At 32.1% G+C, this 21,371-nt stretch overlaps 1 protein-coding gene across 6 annotated transcripts in view; it reads left to right on the top strand.

The window, feature by feature from the left end:
- The window catches only part of UBR5 (ubiquitin protein ligase E3 component n-recognin 5), a 165,240-nt gene that overhangs the window by 48,640 nt on the left and 95,229 nt on the right, over nucleotides 1-21,371 (top strand). For 5 of the 6 annotated variants that reach the window (XM_003760296.4, XM_023496429.2, XM_012541746.3 and 2 more), the window contains exons 2-5: nucleotides 11,310-11,354; nucleotides 11,924-12,005; nucleotides 12,517-12,593; nucleotides 13,320-13,439. In XM_003760296.4, coding sequence (XP_003760344.1) covers nucleotides 11,310-11,354; nucleotides 11,924-12,005; nucleotides 12,517-12,593; nucleotides 13,320-13,439 — 324 coding nt within the window. The remainder of the gene's footprint in view (nucleotides 1-11,309; nucleotides 11,355-11,923; nucleotides 12,006-12,516; nucleotides 12,594-13,319; nucleotides 13,440-21,371) is intronic. The other variant, XM_012541748.3, reaches the window with a different exon arrangement.

Below are 21,371 nucleotides of genomic sequence, written 5' to 3'. Positions count from 1 at the left end.
CGTCTCACTTCTGGCATTTACTAGTAATGCAACCCTGCAAGTCGCCCAATTTCGCCCAATTTCTATGAATTTCCAGTAGTTCCCTAGGACTTGAAAAGTCCAACTAGATTGCATTTAGTATTAGATTTTTCTTTTAACTGGGAAATAGGCTATATATTTTAGATTTGTAGATATAGTATATCTGGATTTCAGTAAATCATTTAATAGAATCATGCTCATGCTCTACACTTGTGGCTACTTGTGCTAAGAGATACTAGATAATAGCATATGTATGTTAATTTGGAGTTGGGTGGTTGAACTATTGTACCAAAAGAGTAGTCATTAATGGGTCAGTTTAAAGGGAAACCTTCAGTAGGGTTTTCTAGAAGTATGTATGCCTTTGGCAGACTCTTTGTTCAACGTTTTAATCATTAATTTGGATAAAGACCTCAATGGGCTGCTTGTCAAGTTTTTATATTATACTGGATTAAAAGGGAGTCTTGGAGTCAATAAGCATAAATACAGTGATATAGTTAACTCAAGGAGTTTATTCGTGAACCCTAAACATTAAGGAACATATTTTAAGATTAGCAAACTGGCTTGAAGAACGATCCAAAAAGATCTTCCCAGGCTATATAAGAAGAGACAGAATTCACTTAGATTGAAGGGATAACGGTAAAGTTGTTAACTTGGTTTCATAAATTGTAGAGATACAAGATATAAAAGACATTGCTAAGTTGAATTGGATTCATGTGTAAAAGGTCCAGGGAGTTTAGTGGATTACATGTTCAAAATAAGTCTATGACAAGTTAACTATCAAAGCTGTTATATTATGACTAGATTGGGAAGTATAATGTCCAGAATAAAGAAAATGATAGTTACTACTACTGTCCTGGTCAGACCATATCTTGATTGTTGTGTTAAATTTTCAAGTATTGTTATTTTAGGAATGTTGTATGCAAACTAGCGCTATTCCAGAAGATGTGAATATATATGTGAAACCATACGATACATATAATACTGATTTATATATATATATCAGTTCTTTTCTTTGGACGTAGATAGTATCTTCCTAAAATCTTTTTTAATTCATTTGAATATTTGAGAACATTTATTGTCTGACCTTTTCTGCCTCCCTTCTCCTCAGATCCCCTTTTAAGAATACATAATAGAAATTGAGATCCAGTGATTTTCATTTACTTGTCTAGGGTGGAAATAAGAATTAGAACCCATTTCTTAATCAAGTGGTATCTGATATAGAGTGGTTAAAAAGGAGGACTAACGAGGCAAAAAAAATTATTTGGGAAGATGATCATTTTTGATTTGAGTTTAGTTTATAATTAAAATATTAGGGGTAAAATTTAGGTATTTAGCCTTTACCCTATATTTCATTAGTTGTAGTTAGGTATTACTTTTGAAGGTAATAAAACTTACCATAAATAATTTATAATTCTAGTTATAATCTACTTAATGAGATATTAACTGAAGTATTGAATTTCCATTCAATGGAATTGGGTTTTTCTTTTTTTCCTTATATTCATTTACACTTATTAATTTTCTCTCTTATTTTTATATCACTATAATTTCCTAGTGTATTCCCACTTCATAGTGAATTTTTCCTTGAAAGAGAATTTTAAAAAAGGGGGAGGGTGAGGATAAGGGTAGTACTTCAAAACTAAACAGCATATCAAGCAAGTTAAACGATATGTTCAATTTTGTATATCGGACCCCCACACACTTCTGCGAAGAAGAGAAGGTATATTCTAGGGCCAGGGTTATCATTGAAATACATACTGTGTTTGTTTAGTGGACTGCTTTTTTCCCCTTAAGTTCTTTCTATTTACATTGTAAACTTTGTGAATTTTTAGTTTGTCTTTTAAGATAGACTGCTTTGAATTCTTAATATTTCTAATTTCTTATGGCAAAGTCATAATTTTGGCATTGAATAAATACTTCTATTAAAGTTGGTTTGTGTATTCTCCAATTGATGGGAATCTGGTTTTCAGTTCTATTACAAAAAAGTGTTGTTAACTTTTTATCTTTTTGTCTTTGATCTTCTTAGGGTATGTGCTTAGCAATTGAATTTCAGGGTTAAAGGATATAGATGTTTTTGTAACTTTTTTTTTTTTTTTTTTTTTTAAGAGCTTAACTCCAAATCAATAAAGACATTATCACTTTGCTTTTCTTTGCAAATTAATTGGATAGGAAGTAGGGTATCTTGACTGAAAAACCACTTACATGAAACAGTTTGGAGGCTAGTTATTTGTTCGTGTAAGTCTTTTGCTGTTGTCACAAACATAAGTAATAGTAATAATGCTAATTATAAAAGCATTTCACATCAATGTAGTTTCTGATAACCTTTTCTGTTTGTTGACATTTCTTGTTTTTCCTCATACAACAGTGTGCAGTTATAATTTGCACACTGTTAGGTTTTGGAGTAGTAAAAAAATAAAACAAGTTCATTAAGTTTACACAGTGATTAAAGCATATGCCCCAATAGCTGTAATATAAATGGGAATATGGTAAGTATATAAAAGAATAACAAAAGGAAAGACAATAATGAATGAGAGATTATGAAAGGTTTCAAGTACAGATGGGTAGTCTAGGAGCTTGATTCAGCTCTGTGAATTAAGTTCAGACCTTGGAAAGTAAAAGGCATGAGTAGGAGACCCTTAGAAGTTAGCTTATTCACTCCTTTTACAAATGTTGAATTTGAGGTTCAGAAGTTAATTTTATGTCTATGTGACCTCGAACAGAAAACAACTAGTATGTCTGGCAACAAATCTTGTGTTTCTTCTACAATAAGACTTTTTTTTATTTGAGCAATAGCAAGTAGTTTAGTTTGGTGAGGTCATTGCATTAATTTATATGTGAAGTGTGAGCTAATAGTGGAATGGTGGTTAGAGACATTGTAGAGATGTTTGGATAGTAAGATACTCTTAATTACTCTTAGCATAGCATGAAAGGAAAACTCTGTTAGATGCCTGCCTTAGGTAAGTCTATTGTGTAGGCCATGATTCTTAGATAATGTGCCATGGCACCAAATATGTTATGAATTATATGGAACCTTTATAATTACCTGTGCATGAATGTATGAGTGTATGTTGTATGTAATTTACCTAGGTTTCTCACAGCAGAAAATAATATTGGACCATAAGAAAAAAAAGTTTAGGAACCACTTAATGCATATGCTGTACTAGTTGAAACCTTTTGATACAATGAAGTGATCAAGATTGAATGTGACATATATAGACGTATAAGAATCATGATCTTGTCATTATACACTTCAACAATACTATATGATGATCAATTCTGATGGACGTGGCCCTCTTCAACAATGAGAGGATCCAAATCAGTTCCAATTGATCAGTAATGAACAGAACCAGCTACACCCAAAGAAAGAACACTAGGAAATGAGTATAGATCATAACATAGCATTTCCACTTTTTCTGTTATTGTTTGCTTGCATTTTTTGTTTTTTCTTCTCAGGCTATTTTTACCTTCTTTCTAAATCTGATTTTTCTTGTGCAACAAGATAACTATATAAATATGTATACATATATTGTATTTAATATATACTTTAACATATTTAACGTGTATGGGACTACCTGCCATCTAGGGGAGGGGGGTGGAGGGAAGGAGGGGAAAAGTTGAAAGAGAAGTTTTTGCAAGGGTCAAATGTTGAAAAATTACCCATGCATATGTTTTGTATATAAAAAGTTATATTAAAAATAAATTAAAAAAAGAAATCATGATCTTGAAAGAATGCATTAGCATGTGTTGTCTTTACCTTTCTGAAGAGTTGGAGCTTTTGGCTATTTTTTTAGGTCATACTCTGAAAGAATTCACTCTATAAGTCCCTAGCGCTTTGTTTTATTTTATAGGTTTTGTTTTATACTAACAATGTGGTAGAGAGACTTGAAAACTAAACAAAACATGTTTGAAACAATGTTAAGGTGGACATCACTGATTCCGTTTGAAAATTGTGACTATATCTGTTTGCCCTGTCTGCAATTTGGAGAAGAAAAAGTTGTAAGCTTTAAGTCAGCTTTGAGAAAACGTTTTAGGATGTTAAATTGGGATTGAGTTCTGATGAAATATTCTTAATTCAGATACTTTCTTTTCTCTACCCCTTGTTTCCCCTCCCCCCTTACCTCTTTAGCCTTCTGAAATAACTTAAATCACTTTATTTTATTTTATTTTTTTAAATAATTTTTTATTGCCAGAACCCATGCCAGGGTAATTTTTAAAACATTATCCCTTGCACTCACTTCTGTTCCAATTTTTCCCCTCCCTCCCTCCACCCCCTCCCTCAGATGGCAAGCAGTCCTATTAAATCACTTTAAAGGGATAAAATGTATTATTTAATCTATCCACAAAATCTTTGCCAGGAAAGTACTGAACATTGTTAGAAGCTTAATGCTAATTTATCCAACTATCTTATTACTTTATTGATTGTGCTTCAATGAGATTAAATGCAGAATTGACATTGCTTTACAGCAAAATTCATCTCTCAAGTGTTTTTTTCCATTAGAAGTGAATGCAAAGATATCCTGTGAAATGGTATTTGACTTGTGGGGACACAAATTTTTTTTTTTTTTTAATTTTTCTCTGTGTATATAGAGGAGATATTTCCAAAAGCTGCTGTTGGAAAACAGTTCATAATTTAAAGCATTTTAAGTGTCTGGATAAGTTTCTTTTTTTGCCATATAAAATAACACTTAAAAATGATAATTAGAGATTTAAATGAATTGGTGTCAGGTCTTTAATGATTTCATAATTTTCATTGCTAATATAAGCTACTTCCTGTTTTATAGTTTACTTCTGTTATGCATATAGGAAATTTCCTGTTTATATTCATTTAGTAATTACTAATCTACCAAGAACATTTTATCCAAATTGATATCTGAGACTTCGGAAATTTGGTTTTGTAGGATGATAGGTATTTAAGCAAGACTTTTAAATAAGTTTTTCATATAACTGCTTAGTGTCTATTAGAAATGTATTCAACATTAAAATCCATTTTTGCTTCATTTATTTAAAATCTTAAAAGTTGGAAAAGACCTGAGAAGTAAGATAGCCTAACTCTATCCACTTATGTGCAGGACTTCTGACAGCATTCCAATAATTTGTTTGCTTGAAATCTTCTGGTACCAGGCAGTTCATAAAGCAGACATTTATATTTTTGATCTGCTCAGTATCATATTTACAAAATAATTTAACTTCCACTTGCTGAATCTACATGGAATGAGTTAAAAATTTTACATGATAGGTCTTTTAAAAATGTGAAAACTATCATGTTCATTAGATTTTCATTAAATTAGACTACTTTTGTGGTGATTCAGGTTTTATGGTGTCCTAATTAAGATCATTTTCATTGCTGAATATTCCACTAACCTTTCAAAGGGTCCTTTTTGTCAACACTCTACTTCTGCTAATACAGTTTAATAACGGCATTCATTCTGACCCATTTTAAATCTTAAATCAGATTATGCAATCCCTTAGTTCTTACTACTGATGCTTTTAACACACATTGGACTTGATCAGTTGAATTGTTCATCTTTAATTGCTGATTTAAACATTTGCTATTATTATGTCATCTCAGTGATTTTGATATCCAGTGTTTTCTGTTTATTTCTAACCTTCATTCTATTACCTATCATATCTATTTTTTCTTAGTTTTGTGTCTTCTACATTTTGGTAAACATGTATTTTAGGTCATCATCCATACAGTAGAAATAATTAAAAAGATACAGAATCAATCTCGGAGTTGATATCATCCTCCATGTTGACATTTAATAGAGAAGTCAAAACATTTTAATTATGATGCTTTATCTAGCTAAGATTGTGTATATGTGTACCTGGTATCCCAATCTTTTTTATCTTCAATTCAACAAGCATTATTTAAATATCTACTGTATGCTAGGCACTTATACAAAGATATCATGGGAGAATTTTAGCACTTGACTTGGTGAAATTTAGAAGTTATGCCTATACAGTTTTTATGATTTACTAGTCTAATAAGTATATCAAAAGAGGAAACATATTTTGATGTAATTTGTTTACATCAAACTTTTTCGTGAACCTATATAATTTTTAGTGATCTCCCAATCCTTCTTTCAAAATAACTTTTAAACTGTGCATATAGTTTTTTTTTCTTTCAGTAATTTAGTTGGGCATAGATAAAACACTTAAACATCATTTTTAAAAAATCATCTTATCAAACTGACATCCCTCTTTTTTTTTATAGTTCTATAGAAATGTTATTAACTAGGAGAGATTTTATTTATTACATTTATGTGTTCATTTTACCCACTATCCAGAGTTAAAAAATCTGAACATAGTAGAAAAGCAAAAGAGTAAAATTAAGTTTAAATAGAAGCATTTTTCAACAAGCATTTTAAAAACATAATATATAGATATCAGTCACTATGCTAGGCCTTAAGGAGTTTCAAGAATGCAGCAGTCTTTATTTTGAAGCAATTTATATTCCAATAGGAGAGACAAAGAGTACACATATAAACATATAGAATTCATTTAAACAGAATAAATACAAATTGGCAAAAAGGACCGGCCATTGTATTTGGAAAATTGCAAAAGGTTTCTTGTTGGTGTTTGAGCTTTGTCTTGGAAAAAAGAGAGATTTCTTGAGGTATAGATGATCAGAGGATTGCATTTTAGGAGTGGAGGGATGATAATCTGTGCAAAAGCATGAATATGAGAGCTGAAGTGTCATGAGAGGAAAACAGAAAAGTTCTGTTTGGCGGGATTAGCAACTGTAAAATAGACTAAAGTGGAGAGAACAATTGGGAAACTTGTAATAATCTAGGTGAGAAGTAATGAGGGCCTCAACTAGGTCGTGTGATAGTTGTGTGAGTGTCATGAAGGGGTCAGATGAGAGATCATAATGAAGGTAGGTATTTTAAGATTTGGCAACTGATTGAATTTGTGGAGTGAGGGGGCAGTGAAGATTTGAGGATGATGAGGTTATGATTGTGGGACCCTGGAAGGATGGTGGTGATTTCCACAGAAATAGATAAGTGATTTGGGCTTGAACTGAAATGGTAGATGTGATAGTGGAAAGGAGGGGGGAGAGATGGTCAGATGTTAAAAATACTATGAAGGAAAAAAATGGCAAGATTTGGCAACTAACTCACTATGTGAAGTGAGTAGAGTATATGATGCATTTCCTTGCTTCCTCCCTCCTCTCCTTTTACTCTTAAATCCTCTCTCCCTTTTATTCTTTCCATTTAAATTCTGCTCAAATATCATCTTTTATATGAGGCCTTTCTTAATCTCTTCTCATCCCCTGCCTCATCCTTCACTTATCTTATATTTATGTTCTATAGGTATCCAATACAATGTAAACTCCTTGAGGGTATGTATCCTAAATTGTCTGGTACCTAATAGGGGGCTCACTCAATACATGCTTATTAATTGATTGACATATAGTATTGTCCTGTGTAAAGGGTCCTGTCTTTCTATCTCATGTTTATAATGGCAGGCTCTTAGAGAGTAGTCCAGGTGATTTCAATACATTGATTGACATACATTTAGTGTGGTCATTCAAAAAGTAGTGTGTGTACATAGTTGTTTGCATATTCTACCCATTAGAAATGTGAATTTCTTCAGAGTAGGTACTATCTTTTGCCTTTCTTTGTATCCTTAGGGCTTAGCACAGTGATTCACTTACTAGGTGCTTAATAAATGTTTATTGACTAACTTACCCGACTGGGCTATCCTTGAGCCCATAATTTTGAGTCTTTTCTGCCAGGTTTCTCATGAATTTAAAAGTGCCATAGGCCATGAAAATGTCATTGACTACTGTTTAGAGAATCATAGAATGCTTGAGCTCTTAGCAAATTATATTTTTGGTAATTACAGGATCATAAATATTTAATTATTAAGGTACTATAAAAATGGTCTAGTCCCAACACCTTTACAGATGGCACACAGATCCTGGATAGGTTATATTTTGTTTAAAGTGATATAGTTACTTGGTAATGTAATTTTGCAGCTGAGACTACAGCTCACATATCCTGACTTTCTAATAAACTGTCTATATTTGGCTTCTCTACTTTCCCCTCCCCCCTTCTACTGCTGGTATTATTTCAACTATGGTTATGATTAATTAATGATTGAAGTGAAAGATGATTAAACAATAGCTAGAGTCACCTAGCTATTAATTCATCAGGCTAGAGTTTGGTTAAAAAAATACTTGAGTTTCCAGAAAATAATTTTTATTTGGATGCCTTTTTATAAATTTTGGGAGTTTGTGGTGACTTTTTACTGTTTATTTTACTATTGTAGATAAAACCCCAATGCAAGTATATATAAAAAAAAATCTAGGCCAGTGATGGGGTTTTGCAGCTAGTACATAGAAGTATCCGTTACAAACTACCCACATCTGATTTTTGAGAAAAAATTAATCTATAATTTGGTCATTCATTTCATATATCAGAAGCAACAGCATAATAGAATATTTAGCATCTTCTTTCAGAGAAGAGAATCATTATTGAATTTGAATTTATTTTTTTGAGAAAAAGTAATTTGGATGGAAGGCTCTGTTTTAAAAAACTAGACTTTTATACAGAATCACAAGTCAAATAGGCAATCATTAAAGTCCAAGGACTGTGCTAAACACTAGAGATACGAAGAAAAGAAAAAAAATTAGTTCCAGATCTTAAGGAGTTAACAGTCTAATGGTGGCCACAATGGGCAAAACAGCTATATACAGCAAGAAAGGGTGTGTGTGTGTGATTGTGTGATTGTGATTGTGATTGTGATTGTGATTGTAATTGGAGATAGCAAAAAGAAGACATTAGCATTTAAGAAAAGAATTCGAAAAGATTTTTTTCTAAAAAGGTGTGCTTTTATTTGAGACTTAAAGAATTCCAGGAGGTAGAGATGAGTAGGGAAAAATATTTCTCATGTGAAGAGCCAATGAAAATGCCTAGTGATGTCTCAGGAATAAAAAAGCAAGATTGTGTTTATAGAATTGGAGTAGTGGGCAGAGTTGGGCGGTGGGGAGAGAAAGGAGGGAGTGGGGAGGGTAAGATACAAGAAGACTTCAAAAGTAAGAATGGACCAGATTATGAAGGGCCAAAGGCTTGTATACTTGATCTTGGGGATAATTCAGAGCCAGGGAAGTTTATTGAGTAGGAGAAAGAGGGATAATGAGAGTCAGACTTAGACTTTAGGAAGATCACTGATGGCTAAGTAAAAGATTTACCGGGATGGAAAAAAAAAAAAAAAAAAAACGAGGCAGGGAAACCAACTAGCCTGCTATTAATAATCTTTACATGAAGTAATAAAGACTTACACTAAAATGATAGTAATATCACAGGAGAGAAGGCACATATAATTAAGATGTTATCAAGGTAGAGTTTAAAGGGCTGAGCAATAAATTGGCTGTGAGAGGATAGAGTGAGGAACTGAGGATAGCACCTAAGTTGGTGAGCCTGGATAACTGTGTAGGAGGATGGTAGATGGTATCTTTGATAGTAATAGAGAAAGTTTGAGTGTATTAAATTTAAGTAGTCTGCCAGACATCCACAGTAAGATTTTCAATAGGCAGTTGGAGATGTGAAACTTGAGGTCAGGAAATAAGTTAGAGTTGGCAAATAGATTTGGAAATCTGTATCTGTATCTATCAACTATATCTAGCAACCAATCACATTGAATCCATAAGCAGCTGTTGAAGTCAAGCAAGTATATTGGAAAAAAGAAGAGGAGCCAGGATAGGACTTGGGGAGACACCCATGGTTAGCCAGCAAAAGAGATGGAAAGGGAGTAATATCAGAGAGGTAGAAGGACCAGGAAAAAGCAGTCTCTGAAAATTTAGAAAGAAGAGAGTATCCAGAAGAGTATGTGAGTACACTTAGATTTTCAGTAAATTTTTCATCTTAAATTGATTTCTGCCCATTTCTAGGATAATTGGGTATTGATCATTAATTTACTTTACCATTCTTCAGTATCTCCTCTTAGAACTCCTAGCTTTCTTCACTGCTCAGCTCCAGAATATACATAATTTGACTTATTACTTTGTATTTATTTTTTTTTATCAGCACTGTCACTTAGAAAGGCCAAAGTTGTATACTAGGTAAAGAATTGTTCTTAAATCCAGAAATGCCTCTTCTCAGTGAAGCCTCTGCTACTTCCTAGTAGATCTCAAAATACTGTAGGTCACTCTCGGTTACAGACCTTCATTGGTAACAGTGGGCTCCCTCTACCAATAATATCACAGGTTCTGTTCAGTTTCTCTCTCACTTTCCACTAAGAAAGGGGGAATGTCTTGCTATCCTTGAGAGTAAGTACTGTTTTTGGTTTTGTGTCCCCAATATTATCTAGCACAGTTCCTGGCACAAATAGTAAGTGCTTAGTAAATTCTTATCAATTAATTAATTGAGACCATGGCAGATTGTTTACCTAAAGTTATATTTTCTTTGTTTTGCATCGTTTGGAGGCAGCCTTATTTGTCAGTCCTACTCCCATATTGATAAAGACAATTGAGTTAAGTTTTTTGTAATAGAAACTTTGTAATTTCTGCTAAGCCAAATGTAAAAATAAAGTCAATAAACTACTTTCATGAAGTAATAGCTTTAAAAATATAATTTGTTAAAATCAACTTTCTGATATCTTGAGCTAAAACATGACATTCCTTAAAATGTTAACATAAAATATAGGTTAAAAAGATACAGTTGAGTTACTTTATTCTGATTGATTTGAGTATCTTTGCTTATTTTTGTGGAAAATAGATTAATACTCTTCTACATTGTGGTTTACAGTAGTCTAAATACATTTATATTATCTTTGAATATTCTATCTTTATCAAATGAGGAAATTGAGCCTATGATTTTAAGTTCACAAGGTTGGTAAACTGTGGTGTTTAGACCAGAATCCCAAATTTTTTAAAGTTCATTTTTCCTTGTTTTAGATCAGATCTGTATTTCAAAAATATCCATAACTTCTTCCTATTTATTTATTTTTCCATTCTAAATCTTATGTGAGGCATATACCTAGGGAAAAGTACCATATAATTGGCATGGCATGTATTGCTGTACTATAAAGGGTTGGTAGTAGATGTGGGGAAAAAAAGGTTTTACAATGGTAGGAGGAGCAGAGAAAGAGTCTAGTTATTATTGGTTGTCCTTATGGAACAACAGCTTGCTTGGCCATGACTCAATCAAATCAGCCTGTTTGTTCTACTACACTGAGTGTCGTCGGAATAATGGATAAATTACCTGTCATATGGGAATGTTCTACTGTTTTCATGTAATAAGTTTTTATATTGCACATATTCACTATAGAAGTTTGTTTGTTTTTCCCAGGTTACGGGAAGTGTCAGAGAAACTGAACAAATATAATTTAAACAGGTAAGACTTTTTACTTGCTTTTTTATATCTAAAAATATTTTGTTCCTTCCATGTAAAAAAGCCACAGTAGCATGCTTCCTAGAATTCCCCAATTCGTTCATTTTAGACTAGTTCGAGTTTTAACTAGCAGTTAATATAAGGTATTTGTCATGTAGGCATTGATCTTATAAGTTTGATCTTTTGATTCCCTGGGTCTTGTTTGAAAGAATGAAATGTGTGATGTCATGCATATTGACTTCATCACTATTAATATTTAAAATTAAATCTTAAATTTAATAAATTAATATTAATATTTAAAGGCAACACCCTTGGGTAAGTTTTGATAGGATTGAAGCTGCAATTTGTTTGTATGTGTCTTGTATGTGTCTATACACATATAAACTGTTTTACCATATGCATAAATATTTATATTTTATACATTTAAATAAATATTTAAAGTACTATTAATTGATATATACATTTTAGTAATATAGTAATTTTGAATGCCAGTTTTTCTTTTCTACTAATCTCTTCCCTTCTCCCCCAGCTTAAAATTTACTTAATGTTATATTTGTTTTTAAATTTTTCAGTCACCCTCCATTGAATGTATTGGAACAGGCTACAATTAAACAGTGTGTGGTGGGACCAAATCATGCTGCATTTCTCCTTGAGGTAAATATTAATATGTTTATGTAGAATTATTGAAAATAATCTGTCATTTTGTATTATTTCCATTTATCTAGTAAAAGTCATAATAGTCCAGTAAAATTACATTTTTCCTGAATCTTTCATTACTGCTTTCCGCACTTTCCTCAATTAAAGACATATAAAAATTTTTTAAGTTTAAAAAAAGGGACTGAGCATGTTTCTGATACCTCATTTTACCAAAACCACATTTTTTCAGAGCTTTTTAAAATCCTTGTCTTTTTCTTATTGTGCATTTCTACAAAACTTAAGACACTTTGATATTTTTATTCTGTAATTTCATATATGTTCATCATGTCTTAAGTATATAAGGTCCTTTGAGGTAAAGGATATTCTTTTTGGGAGACTGGGCAGAAGTTCTCTCAGAGTGCTAGCTCATTTTGGAGGTCCAGGTGGGCCAGTATAAATGCTCATTGAAGGAATGCTTATATATTGACACTTTTGTTTTGAAATTTTCATTTTTCCCTCTTGATTTTAGGATGGCAGAGTCTGCAGGATTGGTTTTTCAGTACAGCCAGACAGACTGGAATTGGGTAAACCTGATAATAATGATGGGTAAGTCTGTCCATCTTTTCTAAATGTTTTAACTTTGAATAGCATTTTGAATAGTCTTTTGTTTTTTTGTTTCCCATAACTAAAAGTGAGGCATTATATCTAAACAGAGATATAGGTTTTTTTTGTGTGTGTGTTTTTCAGCAGATTGTTCATTAATTTTGTATTTAGCATAGTAAAATTAAAATCAGCAGAGAATCACTTCCTTAAAGGAATGCTTTGAAGTTTTTATTAGTTCTAAGATAGAAAAAAAATTTTTTGGTGTCAGTCTGTTTGACTGGATTGACGTTGTAGGTTACTTTAAAATTTTGCCTTAACTTTTTAAATGACATAGAAAACTAATTTTACTATAGAGTGCTTAAATGGACCCTAAATTTGGGGGTCTTAAAAACTGATGGGTGATGGCCTGTATGTTATTTTATTGAATATCAAACGGTTAACCTTAAATGTTACATTTAACATTTATTTGTAATTACTTTGTTGAACATTTTTATAGTGAGAACAGAATGGAATTGCTAATGTGAATAAAAAATGTTAGCTATGTCTTCTCATTTCAAGTTAAAATTTTAGTAATTTTAGTTAGATTAGCATGGAATAATCCCCAAGGGTGTTGCTTAAGCTGGTATGTTACCAGAATAAGTCCCTGAAAATTGAGACCTGGGATTCCAGGTTTTGTTCCTAACCCATATGGGATTGTTTTGTGACTGATCTACCGTCTTTTATTTTCAGTTCAAAGTTGAGCAGTGGCTCAGGGGCAGGAAGGACATCCAGGCCAGGCAGGACTAGTGACTCCCCATGGTTTCTGTCTGGTTCTGAAACTCTGGGCAGACTGGCAGGCAACACCCTTGGGTAAGTTTTGATAGGATTGAGGCTGCAATTTGTTTGTATCATAGTCTTGTATGTGTCTATACACATATAAACTGTTTTACCATATGCATAAAAAACACTCATAGTCAGTAATGGTTTAGCTAGGGATTGAGTCAATTTATTGATTAGAGATCTAGGCAGTGATTTTATGTTTAATTCTAGAACATTTAGATAAAAACTAACAGTATATGTAGAAGTGAAATCAATTAGGTTGTTAGTGTTAGCAGTATTCTTAAAAATTTTAAAAAAGGATCGGTATTTGACTTAATGAACCAAAGAAGGATTTTAAGAAATAATGATAAGATCTGTGTGCCCTTCATTTTACCTTTTTAATATGGGGATCAAGCCAATCATTAATTTCTTTTATCATCTAAGGATTATAGCTATTTTGGATCAGTTAATTGAGCATTCTAAAATTCTACAACTGATACTCTGTTGTTTCCATAATTTGAACCACAAATAAAGACAAGTTTTACCTTTGTTCTTTTTTATTTTTTTTTATTTTTTTAAGTTTCTCTCTAACCATCTGTCTTATAAACAGTTTGGTTTTCAAATGCTAAATAGTAACTGCTTTATTTTTATTGAAGGTTTAAACTGTAGCCAAAATAACAAGTGACCCTAGTGTTTTACCTCTATCATATGTAAACCAACATTTTTTTTTTTTTTAAATTATTAACATTATTTCTCCACATGAATTTCTTCCTGTCAGGCCATTTTCATTCAAAAGAAATTTCCTAGATGAAAGACAAAACTATCCAATTTGAATAAAAAAGACAGATGGATTTGTAATGAAAACTTTTAATGTATTAAGCAGTCGATAAATAAGATCCCTAAAAATATATTAAATACATTTTAAAATCATAAGAGTAATTCTGGATTTTGAAAACTAAAAAATTCTGAATTTGATCAATTCTGTGGCTTTAAGATATATTTAATAGCTTTTTATGAGGTGAATTCTAGAAGAAATGATCAGAAATACTAGGAGATGAGGGATTTAACAAATTAAAAATAATCCAGGAAGAAGAGAAATATCTTGATAAAGAATCATAAGATTGATTTTAATGAGACAGGTCAAAGAAAATAGCTTAAATATATTTGATAATGGGGTTGAAGAGGTAAAAGTGAGAGTATAAAATTAACTTAAAAAACATAATTTGAAGATGACTAAAATATACAGTTGAATATTTTATTAGAAGAAAAGTGAGTATTGAATATATTTAAAACATATAGCTAGTGTAAATATGATATTTTGAACATGGTCTTTCTCCTCCTTAGCACAATGATTTATACATAATAGACATAAGTTCCACCAGATTTTATTAAAGAGCTTTTAAAATTTTAACTGAAGATATTAAATGCTTTTTCTTTCTCAGCAGTCTTGATTGACTTTAAGAACACTTGTATTTAAATGTATATGACCTCTTATATTCATAATTCTTCTCTAAGCTTTTATAAAACTGAGTTTAACACTGTAATCTTAAAATATCTTAGTTTCCTGGTCTTAAGGAGGGCATAGAATGTAGAACATTTTGTAAATGTGGTATTGTTCATGTAAACTCAGTTTTAACAATATTTGGACAATTGCCTTTTAAGAAGATGTATCTTAATTTCTGCCTAAAATTATGAATTGTCACAATTTTTTTTTAATCTAAATATTGTAAAACTTGTAAAATTTAAGAAGAAGAGTTGTAAAATCTCCTTAGCATGGGAGCATTTGTCCCTATTCATTTTATTTAGAAAATAGTTATGGAAAGAATTATAGTGGAGTTTTATTATTTTCAAAGAAAGGAATTAGTTTAATAATAACATAATCAAAATTAATATGCTATTTTAAGTAAAAATCTGTATCAGTCATAACAAGGTAGGACTAATTCTGAAGAAATAATAGACTTTGGAAAGACTTATTTTTCAAAATTTTGCTTCTACTAGAATTCAGTAAAGGCTTTTACTGTATCAGTTCTGCATTTCTTCTTTTCCTAAGTCAGTGAAAATATTTTTTCTTTTTTACTTCTACTTTTCTACTTTTGCTCTGTAACCTCATTACTTTTTTTTATTCAGTCTATAGCGTCATTGAAAATACTTATTCTCTCATCCCATCTCATTTAGTCTTCTCACCATCCCATCTAGATCTAAATGTGTGGTCCTATGATTCAAAGTAGTTCTTACTGCTGATAATTCACCTGTACAAAATACTCAGCTGGTGGTGCAAGGGATAAATCACTGGATTTGGAAGACTTGTGAATCCATCTTTCAAAACTTAGTAGCTATGTGGTCCTGGACGGTTCATTTGAAATTGCCTCAGTTTCTTCAGCTGTAAAATAGGTATAATAATAGCTGTAAAATAACCTACTGTTCAGAGCTATTTTGAGGCTCAGTAATATTTGTTAAAAAATAGTTTTTTCCTTGAATTGGAACAATTTGGACCCATAAATGATTAATTTTCACTTTTATGGAAGGACAGTACTATTACATTGATGAAGAAATTATTTATGCTACAGTTGGTAATTATATAAGGAAACTAAGTAATTGTGTATAATTATAATGTATGCATGTAAAATAAAATAAGTATAATTGACAAAATACAAGGCCTGCCTAGAAATGTTCAACTTAGGTATTTCTATCTTGACTTTCAAAAGATGAGTAGAATTTTCTCATTGACTTGGACCACCTTCCTATCATTCTATGTCTAGAGATTGAAACGAAAAGATGTATAATGTTGAGGCAATATCATAGCATTCATAAATTTCGAAGACTAGGATGAGTGACTTTTGTACATTGTTGTTACATTTCTTATCATGGATAAATTGCTGTTTTGGCGAATTGTTTTTGTGCCACCCTAAATAATAAAAATTTGTTTTCCTGTAATCTTTTCATCTTTTTTTCTGTTGTTTTTACTGAGTGGCAGGTTGTGCTATAAACTTAAAGAGCCTTTTAGAAATATATATGGGGAGGCAGCTGGATGGCACAGTAGATAGAGCACCAGCCCTGAAGTAAGGAGGACCTGAGTTCAAATCAGCCTCAGACATTTAATACTTCCTGCTGTGTGACCCTGGGCAAGTCCCTTAATCCCAACTGCCTCAGCAAAGAAAAAAAAAAGTATGTGTATGTGTAAGGGACCTTCATTTCACAGAGAAAGCTGAGGGCCAGAGTAGTGCCATTATTTGCCCAAATTCACACAGAGAGGAGGCGGCTGAATTATTACCTCAGCTTGCATTCTCAGGTTCCAGAGTCAGTGCTTTTCTTCACTGTATTTTGATGCTCTCTCTCTAAAAACAATTTTTTATTTAACAAATTGTTATTAAATTCTTGCTCCATGGAAAGTACTTAGAAAACAAAAATTTAAATTGGATAATCTGGTTTTCAAGAAACTTATCTAGTAGCTGACAGTTCCATGATGTGTTGTTTCTTGGTAGAGAGTTTCTTAATGCTGTAAAGTATTCATGGATTACCGATGGTCAAGATGGTACATTAGGAGGAAGCAGTGCAGTGACTCTGGGGGGGAGCGAGTTGGTGGTGGAGGAGCAGATTTAGAACTTTAAACTGAATCCTGATTAGGGAAATTCAAGAAAAAGCTATAACTTTTTTTTTTCTCCCTATAAGGGATGAGTACCCAGAAGTGTACTGAGAATCAGGGCAGGTAGGCATCCTAGGTCATAACAGGACACTATTACTGGACTAGGTGCAAACTAACATTTTTCTTGCCCAGTACATAGTTTTAGGTCATAGATCCAGGACACATTGACAGGGGCTTGTATTCCCACACTTCAGCTAGTCTTAGGCCCTAGAGAGTTTACTACAACAAGAACAAATTCAGAAGCAGGCATTCACAATATGGCCAATACCTCAAAAGTAGAGTGAAGTATTAATTCCAGTCTCCAGCCCAACCTGAAATTTGTAGAAAAATAACTAGGCAGGAATCTTAGGACAAAAGGGGAACTTGTAGTACTGTTACTGAACCAGAACTTTCCAAGTGGCTGAGAGTGGCTGAGTCCAGTAACATATCCTGATTCTCAGACTCACATTTGGGTCAGGAACTAACAGTTCAATCTGGAGTCTGGGGACTGGGGAACAATCTGTGACTTTATCTTGGATTAGACTATTTTGAGAATGCTAAAACATTAAGTCCAAAATCAAGAAGTAGGCTGAAAGGTTGAGCAAACAAATTATTTTCATAAAAAGGTGTTCTGGTGATAGTGATGCTGAAGACACAAGGTTGGAACAAAAGAATGACTTCAACACAAGCAAAAACTGATTGAAAAATACGGCTTGAGCCCAAGTTCAGCTGGAAGAGGTGAAACAAGAATTTTTTAAAAAGAATTTAAACTATAACTATGGAAAAAAGAATTGGGAAAGGAATTAATAGTTTAGCCAAGGAGGCACAGAACTTTGCCCAAGTACCAAAAACTCTGACAATAAGATCAGACCAATTAAAAGGCATTTAGACAACAAAGTTAAAAGACTAAGGAAAAAACAATTTATTTGGCAAATAGATCAAGGGAAAATCAATTTAAGAATCATTGGATTACTTGAGTTTCATGATCAAACAAGCCTAGACAACATATTTCAAGAAATCTTTAAAGAAAACTTCTCATTTCTTAGAATCATAAGGCTAAGTGGAAGTAGAAGGAATCTGCCAGTCACATCCTTAAAGAAACTCCAAGTGGAAAACTTGCTAGATAAAGTACAGAGCTTCCAACTCATAGAAAAAATATTGCAAGTATCCAGAAGGAAGGAATTTAAAAACCAAGGATTCATTGCCAGGATCATACAGTACATAGTGTAAATGAATGGAGAGCTTGGAATACCATATTCCAGAAGGTAAAGCATATAGGTAGTCATATAGCCAAGAATTATTTACTATGCAAAACTATCTATCCACTGCACAGTTTAGCTATCCATATTGTAGACAAGACAACTTGAAAAATGTCTGAACAGTGTCATGACTAAACACAATTCCAGAAGGCTAATGATGAAATATTCTACCTACCTCCTGTTAGAGGTGAAGGATATAGAGCACAGAATTAACATCGAATTAGTTGAACATGGCCACTGGGGAATTCTGTTTATTTTTGAATAGTATGCATGTTTGTAACAAAGATTTTATTTTTCTTTTGAAATTAGGAGGGGGCGGTGTGTAAGTTAGGATAGGAGGTGGGAAAAGTTAGATTTTTGCTGATTAAAAATATGTTTTTAAAAGGTAGGCATGGATTATACATAATGAATGGTATCACAATTCTGCATGTTTGGAAACAGACCCAGAAAAATCGAATAATTCTGTCAAAGTTGGGTAGCTAACCAGTGACAATTTATGCAATCCTTTTTTCACTTTCTAGTATTTGTCCAAAGGGAATTTTCTTGGAATTTTTTTGTTTACAAATAGCATTACTGGAGGAGAGAAAGTCTTAAATTAAGGCCAAAGAATAGGTATCAAAATAATCTTAGATTTAGTTTAGCAGAAAAATAAAAGTACATTTTTCTGTTACTGACAAGAAAATTATACATTTATATATTATACAAATATACAAATTATACATTATACAAAGGAAAATTGCATTTTATGAAGGTCTAGACTACCACAAATTTAGAGCTAGAAACTTCATTGGCTTCTAATTGTTCCCTGCATTATGAGAAACAATATTATCCTCGTAGAAGGTAGACTAACAGATCGCAATATCCAGAAATATATTTTTGTTAGTAATATTTTCTAGTAAAAACTCTACAAATTAGATGATTAAAATTGCCTTCTGCAAACTCCACTAGATTTCCATCAGTGATACATACTTTCAACAAAAAAATAAATTTTAATATATTCTACAGACATAGTGAAGTATCAGTGGATATTCATATGATCATTGGATTGTCTCTGGTAGAGGAATAGAACCTGAGGAAAAACCAGATGGCATTGCAGAAGGGTTTATGTAGAGGCTGGTGTCAGCGAATATTTGAGAATCAAGATTGAAAGCATCACATTTATTGTTTGTTCTTATTGTCATTGAAATATTGGAAGACTTGAAATGTTCTGATAGGAATATAGGAAGAAAGAGAATAGTTCACATTTAAAGATATCATTAAAGTTATTCTGTCATAAACTTGTATATGCTGAAAATTTGGAAAAAATTGAAATTGTGTTGCTCACCCAAGAATGGTTTTCACTCTTCCAGACAGTTCTTTGCTATCTCCTGTGGTGTGGTTTATCTGGTGGATATTTTTCTATAGAAACACACTTGTGTGTGTATAAGGGAGAGATAGACAAGGAAGGATTGAGGGTATGTGAAATGCTTATTTGACCCCCAATGGTATTTGAGAAGATTTTGAGGTACTAATAATTGTTTCATTTTGCTTTCAAATGGTATAAAAATCATTTCATTCCATGCTTGGGCATTTTGGATTACAGTTAGTCACAAACTCAGCTTTGTCATCCATGCTATTGCAGCTTATTGAACAATATGTGCATTGCAAAAAATACCTTTGAAGAATAGAAATGTTATGCAAAGCTAGACAAGGGCCTCATGACTAAATCAATTGATATCAATTGAGATCAAGAACTGAAAGAGATCAAATGTTTGTGGAATTTTCTAACGTCTTATCTTGAAGAATGTAAATTTTTAAATAGAGTTGCAAGTTAATGCCTTGCAAATAGAGAACAATTTATAAGAGAAGTGAAAAATTACTCATTTCTTTTGACAGTAAAATAAATGAATACATACACAACACATATAATAACTTCAGAATCAGTGATATATGTATATATATAAAATAAAATCCACCAAATAGTTAAACTGAATGAACAGAAATTAAAAGGAATAAAGGGAGGTATTTGATTATAGTAGTTTGAGCCCAACTGCACAAAGTCAGAAATGGACAAAGGTAAAGACATTTGCTTTAAGTAATACCAAATATTCAGCATAAAGAAGAAATTGATTCCTATGACTCCTGTACCCAGCAAATACATTATTATTTTATCATTATTTATTTGCCAAATAGAGATTTACCAGTATAGTCAAGGGCAATATTGTTAATTAAAAAAAAAAAAAAAAAAAAAAAGCTACAATGAGGAAGTTTAACAAAAGATTGAGTAGTATTGTCCTGCAAACTACCAACATTGAAAAGCTGAAGAGAAATGAACATATATAGAAATAGATTGGTAAGTAGATAGTGGCAAGAAATCCAATTAAGGTGGGCTACTTAAGAGTATTTATAGATGAAACTGGAAAATCTAAGAGACTTTTAGTTGTATGTGACCCAAAAGGCTCTCTTTTCCAATATCTCTTTTGGTTTTCTGTTTGAAGACCTGAATTCAGGGTAATTATGCTTCTTGATGCATTCTATTCCATTTTTGGACAGTTCTAATTTCTTTAAAAATTTTTTTACATCAAATATTTGAAGACTGTTGTGTTCCCCAAAGGCTTTCATTCTTCTGGATTTGCAAATACCCTGGTATCTTATTGATAATCGTATGACATTTTCCTACTATCTCTTACTTTCGTGATCACTGTATTCTATTTTTCTTATTAAAAATATGTTTACAAAAATGGGGTTCTTCTATTAGTAATATCATGCTTGCTAGATCATTTTCAAGTAAAAAATGATCCTTGGATTATGAAATATATTTCAGTAAATAGTCTGTTTAATCTCCTTCCATTCCCCCCCCCCCCTTTCCCCTCTCCCCCCTTCTCACTTGTGTGTTGGTAAGCAGTCTGAGCAGATCTCTGTACTGAATGGTTATTTCAACAAAGGGAAAATGACAATCTTTTGTAATTAACTTTGCCATAGAAGTTATGTTGAAATTTTGGTTTTAGAGCTCAAAATTTAAACTTAGTATCCTGTCACATAGTAGTTTAAGATAATTGCAAACAAATATTTTTTTTTATGCTCCTCAGACATAAAGTGGTAGAAAAGCTATATATTTTTGAA

The sequence above is a fragment of the Sarcophilus harrisii genome, chromosome 1 (genome assembly GCF_902635505.1).
Source record: "Sarcophilus harrisii chromosome 1, mSarHar1.11, whole genome shotgun sequence".
Taxonomy (NCBI): domain Eukaryota; kingdom Metazoa; phylum Chordata; class Mammalia; order Dasyuromorphia; family Dasyuridae; genus Sarcophilus; species Sarcophilus harrisii.
Note: the sequence above shows the minus strand (reverse complement) of the source record. Positions and strands in the feature narration are given on the sequence as shown.